A 14,636-nucleotide genomic window follows, 5' to 3' on the forward strand; every position below is an offset into this window, starting at 1 on the left:
ATGCATGCCATTTCTCCTGCGAATGACATTTAAAATGCCTTTTCCACTCGTTAAGCAAACAAAAGGGGTGAGATAATTGATCATGCTCGATGGGAACTCTTTGAGCGACAGAAGGTCACCGCCCGCCAGTGAGGCTGATATGGAAAACGACGTTGATGCTCCCGAGCTGCCATTTTTCTTCCCTGACAAAGACTCCATCTGCCATGAAGCCATTTGCAGCCTCTTAGCCGGAATATCAATGATTCCCAACAATTCTACAATGCAGCGTTCACCTTGGTGTCACCTCTAGCCCCGTCTGAACACTGACACCACAGAGCCTCACCATGAAGGCCCTGCAGTGCCCGAAAAAACAAACAACAACCCCCTCCACCCCCCCCCCTCCAAAAAAATAAAAAAAAATAAAAGCACAGTAGTGTGGCATATTTGTTTGGTACTTTACTTGCTCAAGGAAACACTAGGACGTCCAGTTAATCACCTTTGTATCCATACAAGTAATTGCACTGTTGGATATGCAGTTCAGTTTGTCAGATAATTATTGCAGTGATCAAACAACGAGGCCACATTTCTTTTCTCAGTAGAGAAGGAATTTGTCAGCCTGTAGCTTTAATGAGAAAGTCGATCTCTTGACTAGTAGTAATATCCTTCTTGATGGCAGCATCATTTGCCATACAAAAGCAGGCCAGGCAGGGAAAGTGAAAGCAGGAGACCGTCCCCTTCCATCGTCAGACAAAGAGCTCACTAACTCAAACTAACTCGCTACTTCACAAGAAGTCGCGCTCTGATAACGGAGAAACAAGGTAAGGGGGAAATGATTTGATATAGTAATCAACTCTTTCTTGGGGCAACAAGTATTAATAGCGCTAGGAAACATCTGTGCATGTGGAGTAGCCTCAATTAAAATCTGAAACAATGTGAAAGAATTGGTACACCCCCACCCCCATTACCCTTATTTGGCTTTCATTAATTTATCTTTACATACCCCATAGTCAGGAAAGTTTTTCTCTCCGTCTCTCGAGAGGAATGAATAGGTTAGCAAGCTTTAACTCTAATTCTAAGAAAGACAGGATTTAATTAGAACACAGAAAATGAGAGCAAAGTAGAATGCAGCACAAACTAATTTCAAAAAAAGGAGAGGAGTTTGAATTTAAAAATTTAAACTAATGTGCTTGACTTGGTGCCGCTCAAGTCTCACAAGGCTCAATGACTTTAGTTGGAACCAAATCAAACACTTGAACACTTGAACAACAATGGCAACAACTTACTGTGAGTGTTTGTCGTCACACAAGCAACATCCCAGTTCTGTACCTGAAACAGGAGACAGTCAGAGTCAGGGCCGTTTCAATCCAGTCTTTTTTGCTGATCAGTATTTGTCTTCCTGTCGACCAGAGACGACTGCGGCAGTGTCGGCATCCCATCAGCCCTGCTTAAATAGCCAGAGTCTGACAATAGTAAGTCAAAAAAAAATTCAATTTCAAGATTTCAATGGTCCTTAAATGTTCCCTGTGCTGATTCAAACATGTTGATTAAAATGTCCCCAGCCTTTTCTCGAGCTTTACAACATGAGGTTGTATTGTTATATTCAAAAGGGAACCGCAGCGGCGTACTTGGCACAGTTGATGCGGGAGGTGTTTGTGGCTGCAGTGACCAGATTATAAATGCAAGCGGATCAATAAAAAGCAGGAACTGCTGAGGTACAGTCTCCACCTAACAGCGGAATAATTCACAACAACAGACGCTGGACAAAAGGTTCGCTTTAGTTGTGGGACTCGCCTGACTGGGAATAATAAATATGGAGTCAGTTCAATCATTTCCCGCAGCAGAGGACGAGGCAAACATTAAACAGCCCGACATGTACCCTCCACCGCTGCCGTTTTAAACATCTGCCACATTAACACAGCAGGGAGACTCCAATCTGCAAGGCTCCGCTGGTTCAAATAGGGCAGTGAGACAAGCATCTCCAGGCGCAGTGAAAATAGAACAGAAAGATGAGTGAAAAAGAGTAATCTCCCTGACATATTCCTAATAATCCACCTCCCTCTCGCTGGCCCCCCTCAGCTCACCCAATCATAAAGTGTCAACACTGACCTACAAAAGGGACTCCTGTCAAGCCTCACATGCTTAAAAGCATCAATCACAATGGAGACAATGAGGGTACATCGAATTATACAGTATTAACCTTCAGGGCTCGCATATAAAGAGCACAGATTTATTTATGCTTGTGTGTTCAGAGGCGGCGCGCTGTTGCTTACAGCGAGCTGCCTGCCAAATTCGAGAACCTGCTCGGTCCTCCGCTGGAGACCAGCGGCTTTGATTAATGAGCGTAAAACTTGTGGTGGGAGCGACGTGAAGAGACAGGGTTACAACTGGTGAATATACAATAGATTCACAGTCTTGATTTATTTTCCTTGCGGTGGAAAAAAAAAAGGGGGGGGGGGAAGTGGGCAGGAGGATTTTAAAGCACGTAAAAGAGAACTGGGAGGTAGACAGAGGAGAGATCTCAAGCGATTCTGATCTATAAAACTGGGCGCCATGCCCACAAAATATCTGGTTCCACAGATGGTAAAAGATAATACATTGACAAAGGGATGTCACGCAACTAAATCACAGCCGCAGCAGGTGTTGAGTCTGCGGCACGAAACCCTAACGGCATCAAGGCTGAGCTGCTGCCATTTGATGAATTTCTCAACATCAAAATGTGAACGTCATGCATTATTTTCCGGAAACAAAGCACTTGGGTCTTGTTCTTGCAGCAGAGGATTTCAGGGACATGTGCTCTGCATAAATATGAGGCAAATTTTGTGACCTTCTACCCGTGTTTTTGATTCACAGGCAGTAACTGGACGAATGCATATCAAGGCTGCTGTCTGATTTATCCCGTTGCCTTGGCTATTGAGGCCCTTTAAATGAGAGACTTTAGCAGGAATAATGTTTACTGACATTTTGCTCAAGACGGCGCGTGTGCAAAGGGCAGACACTGGTTCATTATATCAATTACATCGGCAGAGGAGAACCACCGCCACTGTGCAAACAAAGGACGTCTGCCAAATAAACGAGTGCTCATTTACGCTGCGAAAAAAAAGAAGCACTCGACGTGGATGTACGAGTGCGTTGTTTGTGCTGCAATGACACATTTTAATGGGACGACATAGAAGTCATCACAGGTAGTACAGTGTAAACAAATCAGTTTCCTTTTCCTTGACACGGCTTGTTGATTAAACAAATTCACTCTTAATGTTTGCAGCTTGCACGTTAATTCGAGTTTTTACACGCGTAACAAATTCATTCGGTTATATTATTTTGCTGTCTTTATCACATGAAAACATTTTTTCTTGAATTTGAAGTAACTTCAGCTCATGACAAAAAAACAACAAAAAAGCAGATCCACGGGGATTAAATCAGGCTGTTGTTAAAATGTCCTGATTTCTGTATCATAAATTAGGATTAGACTACATTCCCAACACCTGGATTATGTTTGGTGCTACAAGGCCCCGAGATTCTCTCTGTATAGGCCACCAGCTCGAACATTTCTTTAAAGGTGTGACAGGGAGGACGTGGCAGGACTTCTTGCAACAAATCACCCATCTCATCATCACATTCCGACACAGCTCCAGGGGTTGCATCACGACACACGCTGTCCTCAAGTTTCCAGAACTTTGTCAACACATAAACCCCCCCTTTTCAAAAGACGCGACTCATTTAAATATCATAACACGGCGGGTCCCTTGTAGTTCAAGCGGCATAACGCATTAAAAAGATGCGGTCTGTTGCCATATTCTCAGAGGGAAATTTGCGTCCAGCCGCATCGTCTCACTGCGCTCTCCTCCTCCTCTTTTTTTTTTTTTTTTTTTTTTTTTTTTTAAGGAGGGAGCGACAGACAGACAGAGAGGGGGAGAGGGAGAGAGAGAGAGGATGCGGCGACACAGCGGGGGGATGCCCGCTGCTCTGCCGCTGATAAAACGGCGTCGTTTCATGTGGGAAGAAGAAAAAAAAAAAGGAAAAAAAAAGACGGCGGGAGAATAGCAACAAGGAATGAAGAAGAAAAAAAGACACGTGTTTTTGTCCCATTAAAGTCTTCCCATTCAGGAGAGAGAAAGCGGGGGGGTTGGCAGCCCAGAAGAGAAGCACGCTGCCGGGGGCTGACAACGACAGAGAAGCCGGGCGACTGAGCCAACTGGCATGTCGGTTATAACTGCCCAACACTGAGTTGCTGTACACTTTCAACATGTCATCACAGAAACTTATTGGAAAAAAAAAATAAAAAAATTCGACTGGCATTTTTTTTCTTCGAAAATAACTTTATGCTATTGTCACTTTAGGGTTCATATAGCCAACAGAAACTAAGAAAAACGACGCCTCGCTCGAGTCGACCGTCACTGGGTGATGCTAATAATCAGGTGCTAACCAGTCGGACGAACCACGACAAGGCACTTGAACTCACCTTGCGGTCTCCCGTAACCGGCGTATTCCTTTTGAGGGAAGCCCAGCGCGGAGAAGATGAGATAATGTGAGCCCCAGCCAGCCCCGGCTTCAGTTTCGGACGCCGGGAGGCTGAGGCGTGTGTTTGTTTCGGAGAAGCCCCGGTCAGTGAGAGCGCTGCGGGACTGACGGCGGTGTCGCTGCACTGGACGAGCGACGCGCTCCCCGCAGATTAAACAGGCGCTTCTCCTCCTCCTCCTCCTCCTCCTCCTCCTCCGACTCGACTCGACTCGAAACGCACGGCAGAAGTGACGTCACAGCTCAGGCTTCCTCCATGCTTGTTTTCCTTGGAATTTAGAATGGTTTTAGGTCTTTAAAGTTACACTAGGAAAAAAAGAAAAAGTAGAACACACCCGATTTCACGAATCCTCTCAAGATTTTTGTCCCTTGTCCAATGTGTTTGTTTTCTTTTATCGCTGTTTATCTCATGTGTTATCTCAAGTCAAGTGTTATCTCTCTTTCTCTGTCTCTCGCTGTGTGTGTGTGTGTGTGTGTGTGTGTGTGTGTGTGTGTGTGTGTGTGTGTGTGTGTGTGTGTGTGTGTGTGTGTGTGTGTGTGTGTTCAATGTCTTTGCTGATTTCTAACCCATCCTGAAGTTGTTTTGTTTTTTTTTTTTGTAAATATCCACGTTGTCAATAAAGAAAACTACCACCTTCCCCAACAGCCATTTTTTGGGGGGTAAATTGTTGTATTTTTGCTTGGAAAAACAAGCATCATCACCCCACCCACCCCCCACCCCCCCGCCCCTTCACCACCACCACCACCACCACCACAAAAATAAATAAATTAAATAAATAAATAATTGAAAATTAAAATTGATGGGTGGATGGATGGATGGATGGATGGATGTTCAGGCTGCTTGGAACACTAAGATCGGGCCGCCGACTTCTCTGCAGGATGTTTCTGGCTGTGCATTTTCGTAATTAAAGTCCAAAGAAGCCAATTACTTTTACATTCTGAGTAGTACAGATTGTTCCGTTCTTCTTTTTTTTTTGAAGGATTAGCTGAGGATTTAGTTGGTGAAGCATGCTAAATTAAATTTTGTTTTAATGTACCTCAAGCAAATGACACATCCAAAACAGGACCGACCTCAGCGGGTCAACTAGCAAAGAATTGGTGAAAACTTTGGGCAGCAGAAGAAAAAGCCAAAGCGCTATCAGGAAACACTCACTGTCAGTTTGACAGCACAGTGGATGATGATTGATGAAGGCAGGAGTTTTTCTTTTAAATAATAGTTCATTTTGACTGTACCTGTCACTAACCTTTCTCAAGGCCAAACAGCAGTCACACGCTGCGCACATTCATATAGCAAAACACTTGTGAAACACACACTTTATCACTGGTGAAGACTGATGTCTTAAAGCAGGTCCAGTATCTTGACATCAGAGCAGTGCAGAAAAAAAAGAGAGACTCCCTTAATTGGCACTTCTTTTTCGCGAAGCAGGCCGTACTTGAAATGAAGCTAATTGATCACAGTAATTAAATCACCACTGGTAATGAGGAAAAAAAATGTTTATGAACATTTGGGAGTTCAGCACCCTCAGCACTGTTGACACAGATGCTGCAGTCAGGCTGGATGAGACACACACGGCTGGATGAACAAACAGCGAGGCAGGAATAATTAAATAAAAAAGAAAGCGAAAAAAAAAAAAGAGGACTCGATAAATGTTGTCAGCCAAACTGCAGGATACCTGCCGCTTTTAATTGTAATGGACAATTTTCATTAGGGAGGATGAATGATGGGAGAGATCAGCGCAGCGAGGGCCTTTATCCAGCCATGGTGTTTCACATTGCACAGCCAAAATGTCAGCATACACCTTGGTCATTTGTAACATAATAAGTCGCAGGCGATGGCTGCAGTGTAGCAGTGTGTTGGGGGAAGGGCAAACAGCCTGTCCCTTTTTATGGGGCTTTTTAGAGAGTCTCTATTAGAAAGTATAATGAGAAACGAAAGACACAGCAGAGATGAGATGATCTCTCTGGAGACTAATGGAAAACAAATTAGGATGGCGCTTTTTGTTTTTTATTAATTATTATTCTTTCATCAGTCCACCTCTGAGGCAAAGGGGTGCTGTTGGTGTATCTGTATTTTTTTGGCTTTGTTTTTTTTTTGGTCTTACATAGTTAAATAACACAGATTTTAATCATGTCAACACACTCAACTTTGATCCTTTTAACACAGAAGCCTGCAGCCAGCACATGCATCTGATTTAGAAGACATCTGTGTCTGAGCTTGAAACTGCGCGCAGCACACTTCGATCACTTAAAGTGTGCGCCGGTGAGCCTGAGAAGCCAGACCCTGCATTTTCAGCTGCCATTTAATCGCTTTATGCTGAAATAAAGACTCTGGCAATTATTCAATCAAATTAAACAGTGTGTATGTATCTATTGAATCAGGAAGCTTGAGGAACCTATACTATAACCCTGGATATGTTAACGGGGTTAAAAATAGAGTGGAGCGTTGATTATCTCGTAGTGGCTGTGCAGGGAGCAGCCACCCAAAGACTGGCCATTATCTTACTGCACTAATTGGTTCATGCTGAAGGATAGCGAAGAATCCGTCACTTGTAGGAGGTGCACATTAACAGACAGGATGAAGGGAACACTTCATCCTGGAAGACTTGATCTGCATTGACACGAGTCAAAGCTAAAACCTTTATTTATTTTTCTTTCTTCTCTGTATGTCTTTTGATGCAGAGTGGCTCAATGTGTTATTTCGGCCGTTGCACTACATTCATCACATTTCATTTATGCAAACCAAAGTCCATGATAATTAGCTATTCTGGGTCAGTGTAGATTAGAATGCTTCCAGCTTCAAGCAGTCATCTGATGATGCGCAGCAACTCAGTGAGTAAAGAACACCAACAAGCTAAACAGTTGTGGCACATTGAAACACAAAACATTTTATGTCCATCAGCGTGTACATTTAAGTCCTACCGCATGTCAGGGACACGCTTGAAGAAGAAAACCGGAAGAGACTAGTAACAAGAACACCAACAAGAAGTGAGTCCTCTCTGGCACACTTCCTCTTGAAAGCACTCAGAGAGAAGCCTTTAGTCAGGGCAATCAAATGAAATGCACTTTGTTGCATATTCATGAGTTTTAATCACTGCCACCGCATTTACATTTGAGTGTCGAGAGGAGACAGATGCTGAAATCTCGCCGATAAGGTCAAACACGAGGGCCCAGCGATCTCAAGAGGACTTCTTCAGTTTGACATGCATCAGCCCTGTTTAGAGAGACATTTCAATTGCGTGGCAATAGAAAGTCGTGAATCTAACAGCCTTCTTTAGAAAAAAAAAAAAAAAAAAAGGGCCGAGGTGTAACATTCAGGGGGAAAAAAGATTTATGACAAAATCAGATTCCATACTGCAGCACTGGAAAACAATTCCCTCAATGTTCCAGTGAAAGGCAAGATGTGATTTACTGTTCCACCTGGTGGTCAATTCTGGAAATTACCTGGTATGTGACACGAGGGTTTACCTTATTCTTGTCTTTCACGGGATTATCATGCTCCTCGAGCACCTTTAATAGTTTCATAAGCAATTGTGGAAAAAACACCAAGAATAAATGTATTAGATTCATTAAATTCTAACTTATGCATTTCTTACAAAGTTTAAATGCAAATGGAAATAAATGGAAGGTCAGGGAAAAAAGAATCTCAGTTCTGGTTCAGCTCATCTGAGAAACGTCACCAAGCCAGCGGACAGTCAGAGGAAACTGTTCTAAGCGACAGTGATTTAGAGATTCTCTCGGAACTCATTAGGACTCCCTCGCCAATTTTGGTGTCCAATTCATCATTTTCTCCTCAATTATGCATTGACATTTAATATATATCACGCAGATATCCTCTTTATAGATCACGTAGAAGGCATTAAGCTGTTTTCCCCCTTTTTAGCAGCAAATTTTCAACATCTCCTGACCACCACGGGCTGAGTATTACTGGTAGCATGGTATTGCAGATACTTTTCCTGCATGACAGAACAGTCAGACGCAAATTTACCAAAGCACTTTATTACAAAAGAAAGTGCTGCAACACTGCCTATTTAAAACTTTGTATCACAAAAGCACTTAAATGTTTGTTTTAACAGATATATTAAACATTGTTCTAATATCTTTTGTTTATTCAGCACAATATTTTTTGCTCAACATTAAGGGTTCACTTTAACCAGTTCCGTACAACAAGGTCCAATTTAACAAGGCAGCGTAGAAACATTGCAAATTAAGAGACTCCTATATAAATATATAGATTTTAAATCTTTTCATTGTAGCAAAGCCCCAAGGAGTGGCAAAAAAGCCAGACCGTTTAGAATGCTGTATGTACTGGGATGAAATAATTAATTATTTGCCAAGGCTATCACTAACAAACAGTTGTATCTGAAGATTGTCACAATTAAGAAATAATAATCCAAAGAAAAGTGAAAATACTCTTAGCAGTGTCTTTCACAACAGCCCAAAAACCAAAGACTCTTCATTCAGCATAAATCATGCAAATGAGTGCAGCAAATTCTCAGATCAAGAAACTCAAACAGGATAGTTTCAACTTTTGAGAGAACCAAAAAAATAACGTGATATCAAAAGCTGGCAACTTTAATCGTCCTAACTGAACTTCTGGCTTTGTTGGTTACAGCCAAGAGTCTAAAACCTCAATACCTAAATACATATTTGGCAATGGAATGCGTGAACGTTTGAGCCTCTGCAGCATCAACAAGCTGTTTTCTGTTTAACAGATTGTGCTTTAAGATTAGAGGATGCGGTGCATAAATCACAAAAAAAAAATTCACAATTGCTCTGCACACAGCAAACGTGACTTACTTTGCATAAACAAGTCATGATCACAAAAGTGCCTGATAGTAACTTAATACTGTGCTTAAAACACCTGCGAGTGATGATGGACTACAGTGAAATTTCACCCGCAAGATGTAGTAAAAATGTGTTTATGTGCCACAGTGTGTGTGTGTGTGTGTGTGTGTGTGTGTGTGTGTGTGTGTGTGTGTGTGTGTGTGTGTGATGAAATGCATTTGCGTTAATCCAAAACTATATCTGCAGCTCGGCCTTCGCATGAACGCCAGCCAACTGGGCAGCAGTAGCGGTCCAAAGCTTCTAATGGTGGATGAGAGGGCAAAGTTCTATGGCGCGCCGTCAGTCTCCTCAGCCTCCACCAGGCAGGATTCATCCGTTTCCAGGACCCGGAACGGAGGGTGGTACTCAAACGCAGTGAAAACAAAGAGGCCGGGATATCTTCTTTGGTGGATGAACCCAATGAATGCAGAAACGCCCAAAATGAGCACCACGCTGAAAATGACCAGCCCCGACAGCAATGCACTGGACTCTGTAGGGAATAATTAACAACGAAAGGAAGTTTAGTGGCATCGGATTTAACGCCGATAAAAAAAAGTAAGTGATGGAAGTGGTGAAGTTGAAAAGCTGACTTACTCTTCTTGACTGTTTCCGTCTCTGCAGGGAGAAACAAAGCAAACAAAAAAAAAGCTGTGAGGACGGTGAAACTAGCATCTCAAGCATTTGTTCAGTGGTAAGAATACAACTACTACATTTACAATACGTTAGGGGCAAAGATGAAGGTGTTTCAATTACATTGTTAACAACAAAATGTCTTTTCTTTCATTCTCATGACTACTGACATTGCAGTTTCTCACTGAAGGCATCAAAACCACGTATGAACACACATGGGATTACGTAGGAAACAATAAAAGTGTTGAAATTCTTCAAAATAGCCACCTTCCATAAAAAGCATGTTTAGATTTATTTAACGTGTTTTTCTTTGCTGCAAAATTACATATATCTTGCTTATATATTTGTCATCTCCATTATCTATCTGCAGTGTAGAAAGTTGTAAAGATAAAAAATAAATAAATAAATAAATAAATAAAAAATTGCTATGAGAAAGTGGGTCTAAACTTTTGACTGGTAGTGTATAAGTCTAAATTAATTCATCATTGATAAAAAAAATTTCCAGATAGCACCACTGTAATTTCAACCTAATAAAATAAAAAAAATCACTGGATGAAGCAGATTTGATAAACCTGGCTGCGTGAATGGTGTTTGCTGAGTGTGCAACAGGGAGACTGTTTGCCAAAGACAAATCAACTCCCCTCTGGTATTAGAAATTCCCCTGAGAAGAAATGCCATCCAATCAAAAGGTCTGGCTGCACCATAACCCTAGCATGTCTCAACTGTGTTGATAAACATACAAGATAAGACACTTAAGAAAATAATAATTTCTTACTCTCACTGGTCTCACAGATGACTCCGTTCTCTATGTCGTCCAGGCAGCTGACGTTCTCCCACCTGCCAGTGTTGGTGTGCAGGGTCACGCACGTCTCCAGCGGCATCAGGTCTGACGGAGACGAGCTCTCCTCCCAGTTGGTGTATTGCAATGGCTCTCCGTCTAACCATTTCATGTCCTCGCCTGACACACACACACACACACACACACACACACACACACACACACACACACACACACACACACACACACACACACACACAACGCAGCTGTGAGTCAAGCAGGAAGTAATAATTGGCACTAATGTCGGCCATGCGACAGCAATGATATCATGCCAACATGCAAACGAGGTCAGCAGGAGCAGGAGCCTCTTGTAGCAAAACTCACTGCGCTGGTGTCCAGAGGACTGTTGCTTAACCAACCTGAAATTCAGGATCTTGTGTTTTCACGACCCATTAGATTCAATACGTCTGCAGGAAATCCCTTAGACAGGCTCGAGATAACCGTTTTAGCCACAACTAAACCCTGGCTGTAGTTCTGGATCTTTCTCCCTGAAGGAGGAGGTTCCTTGGGTTTTTTTTTCCAACCCCAAGGGGAAAAAAATCCCCATAAAAAGGTTATTATTAAAGTTTATAACATTCACAAATGTCTAAACCCAGGCACATATCTTTATAGTTGGATGAATTATTTGCACCCACATGGGTGCAGTAAGACTCCTCACCACTGGATGCTCGTAAATGTGACACACAACAGTGAGTGAGAGTTCATAATAGAGAACTAGAGAAATACCCGAGCAGGGAACTGCATGTTCATTAGAATTCCGTTATACTTATCAGCAACGGTGAAGCTGCGCAATACTGGATTTCAACTTTCATCAGCGCTCCGGTCACATGGTACTTACTGTCTGTATCATAATACATTCCCAGCCACACGTTCACCGTGCCTTTCCACACCTCTGGGCTATATTTAAGAACAAACTCATTCTCCTCAGCACTCTGGATGGACAAAACTTCTGAAGGAGGGGGAGGGAGAAAAAGCATGTGTAACATCATTATCTAAAAACAACACAAACACTTCAATGTGGGTCCGGAAAATGAAAGAAAATAAAAGAAGATTTAGTACCAAATCCTCGGCACAGAGTTCTGGCTCTCTCGAAGGTGTAGCTTTTGATGCTGTCCTCCTGTCCGTGGACAAAGTGATAACATCTGCCTTGGAAGGGCACCCAGGTACGCGAGTCTGCAGGACAATCTGGGAAGAGAACATGTGAGCCATCTCAGAACCTTTTTTTTTTTTCTTTAGGAGTCACACTGAGCTTTGATATCTTGTGCCTCATGCCTGCCATTGAGACGATTGTTTTTGCTCAGCGATATTTCGCAAGGACATATTTGGAGGGGGGGGGGGGGGGGGGGGGCTCCAGTGTTGCTTTAAGTGGGAAGGAGAAGGATGACCCCCCCAACCCACTGTAACCAGAGTCTCCATTTTGAACAACTTTGCAATCCGTTTCAAATAACTGAAACTGCACGGGCAGTTTCAACACGTGACCACCCTTCCTCTTACAGTAACCCCGTTTATACATGACGACGAAGGTTCTTCTTTTGTTGTTGAAACGTCTGCTACCTTTCCCATTGTGATTGACTGACTGCTGCTGTTTGCTATCGTTGCCTTTGAAATTTTTTATTTCTGTAGTCACGAAGCGGCTAACTTCCAATGGGAACAGCTGACGTTTCGTGTGGTTTCCATGGCTACTCACGACGAAAAGCCTCTCAAAATAAACAAGCCATCAGAAATGATGTTAGGCAGAGTCCGAACGCAGCGTACTGTTTACCGAACAGGACGAGGGCGCACGAACTCTGTTGCTGCTTCTCAAATTAACCTTTTCGCGACAGAGGCGAGAAAGCAAAGTAAACCAACAACAACAACAACAACAACAACAACAACAACAACAACAACGTCAACCGTGCTTTATGGCAACAGCTGGACCTCGAAAGTGTCGCTGCGTCACGCACCAAACAACTAATGTGTCGACATTCGGGAAAGTTGGTTTGCTAACAGCCAGACGGGTCGGACTCTTGAACTACGTGCTACGTGCCAAAGTCTAAAGTGAACAAACACGCTGGACCAGGCAGGCAGGCAGGCAGGCAGGCAGGCAGGCAGGCAGCCAGCCAGGGAGGGAGGGTGGCAGAGAGGCGAAGGCCCCCTGAAGATCCCTCGGACCGACCACACGGCCCTGGCGGAGGAGCAGAGTGGGTCTCTTACCTCCCGCCGCAGCGAGCTGCAGCTGCAGCCACAGCGCGGACACGCAGAGCAGCAGTGGCCGACAGCGGAGCCCCTTCCTCGGACACTCCATGTCTGCGGTGCTCGCTCGGTCTCTTCTTTCGGCGGCTAATGGACCGCGGCGGCGCGCAGGAGCATGCCTATCGACGACGACCGTGCTCGTGATCCCGCCCACCCGCTGATTCTCTCTCACACGCGCCCACACGTTGCGCAAGTGAGTACGGTCGCACTCGCCGCCAAGACTCGCTCGCGCAGTGCGAGTTTCGGGCTAAAAAAAAAAAAAAAATAATAAAAAAAATAAAATCGTCCAATTATTTAAAACGTGACAAAAGCAACGGAAAGATTGAAAGCGATTACGGACACCCACCTTTAATAAGTGTTTAAAGAGTGTTTACTAAGAAGAAGAAGAAGAAGAAGAAGAAGAAGAAGAAGAAGAAGAAGAAGAATAAAAAGCCCTTTCAGAGTTGAACCTTTAGATGGTGCTGTTGGCACAGGATGGAAACAGACTCACTGGCATTATTTTACTGTCACTGTCCACTTTGGACGACTTTAATAATAGTTTACGATTGATATGGTCTAATTTGTCATAAACGTTATTTATATGTTGGTTCTTATGGTTTTCTTGGGGTGGGCTTCGCATATATTCACATGGAAGTTATTTTGTCACTAAAACCTGAGCCTGATCTCTGCTAAAATTATTAGCTGCCGTTTATTTTATTTGTGTTCATTAAAAATAATTTATCAGTGCGCTTTTCTTCTCATCCAAGCTGGTTACAGAGGGCGCAGCTGATTGTTATTTGGCAGTGGGGGCTGGAGGTTAAAACAGGCGCAGGTGGCACAAACACAGACAGCTGGGGTGTGAGTTTCAGTCCCTGCCTGGAGTTGGCGGCCTCCCGCAGGGTGGCACGAGAGCTCGGGGGATGCCGTGGGGACCCATCTGCCATGGCAAGGCCTGCTCATAAAAGGCCCCATGCACCCAGCCCATCACGTGCCTTTCCTCCCAATAACCACAACAAGCCACCCGCTCTGGGCCATGGCTGCTTTCTACAATATCACATGACAGTGTTAATAAAGTCCTGACCAAGGTCCTCAGCCTTTGGAATGGATGCTTTGCCATTTATCATGGTCAGTAACCCCAATTGACAGAGGAATATGGTTGCTGAAATGTTTCCCTTTTATCAGTACAGGAGCAATGCACAAGGATCCTACAAGGAATATGAGAAGCCAGTTGTGTGTCTTGTGTTTGACGATTTAGCTTTACCATTGCAATCAGAGTTCAAGCTGCAAAAGAGAACATGGTCTAATCCAAGTATGTTATGATTGTCTATGTTACTGTAAAGTAGCCTGTGACATGCAGAGACCTCTGTCTTTGGGGAAGTTAAGAGATTTTGTTTGTGTTCTTTATCGCATGTGTAAACTACTGTTTTTGTGTTTGGTGAGTATTCTCCATGTTTATATATATATATATATTAAATTCTATCAATAATTTTTGAGAAAACAAATAAGCAATTTGTGTCAAGCAGTGTTTTTTTTTGTTTTGTTTTTTTACTTGATATACAAGAAACTATGACCTATGCCTACTTTGACAATCAGTGATTATTCTGTTTAACCGCTGAAAAAAAAAGTTTGCGTCATCATT

At 43.2% G+C, this 14,636-nt stretch overlaps 1 protein-coding gene across 1 annotated transcript; it reads right to left on the reverse strand.

The window, feature by feature from the left end:
• Positions 1-8,474: 8,474 nt before the first annotated feature.
• cd302 (CD302 molecule) lies at positions 8,475-13,202 on the reverse strand. Its single transcript, XM_076039843.1, has 6 exons — positions 12,980-13,202; positions 11,846-11,971; positions 11,625-11,735; positions 10,724-10,906; positions 9,913-9,933; positions 8,475-9,808 (listed from the first exon to the last, which is right to left on the reverse strand). Exons 1-6 carry the CDS (start codon positions 13,068-13,070, stop codon positions 9,606-9,608), a joined length of 735 nt encoding a protein of 244 aa, XP_075895958.1. The 5' UTR covers positions 13,071-13,202; the 3' UTR covers positions 8,475-9,605.
• Positions 13,203-14,636: the final 1,434 nt, after the last annotated feature.

This window comes from Nelusetta ayraudi, unplaced genomic scaffold (genome assembly GCF_046127955.1).
Source record: "Nelusetta ayraudi isolate G7.1 ecotype Tasmania unplaced genomic scaffold, CSIRO-AGI_Nayr_v1 ptg000060l, whole genome shotgun sequence".
Classification (NCBI taxonomy): Eukaryota; Metazoa; Chordata; class Actinopteri; order Tetraodontiformes; family Monacanthidae; genus Nelusetta; species Nelusetta ayraudi.

What these genes read in the sequence shown, in the direction of transcription:
- cd302 (XM_076039843.1), bottom strand. Translation starts at nt 13,070, where the DNA reads ATGGAGTGTCCGAGGAAGGGGCTCCGCTGTCGGCCACTGCTGCTCTGC. An exon ending in AATGTATTATGATACAGACA is followed by an intron (nt 10,907 to 11,624) that starts GTAAGTACCATG and finishes TGTGTGTGTCAG; the next exon opens with GCGAGGACATGAAATGGTTA. An exon ending in CATCTGTGAGACCAGTGAGA is followed by an intron (nt 9,934 to 10,723) that starts GTAAGAAATTAT and finishes TTCTCCCTGCAG; the next exon opens with AGACGGAAACAGTCAAGAAG.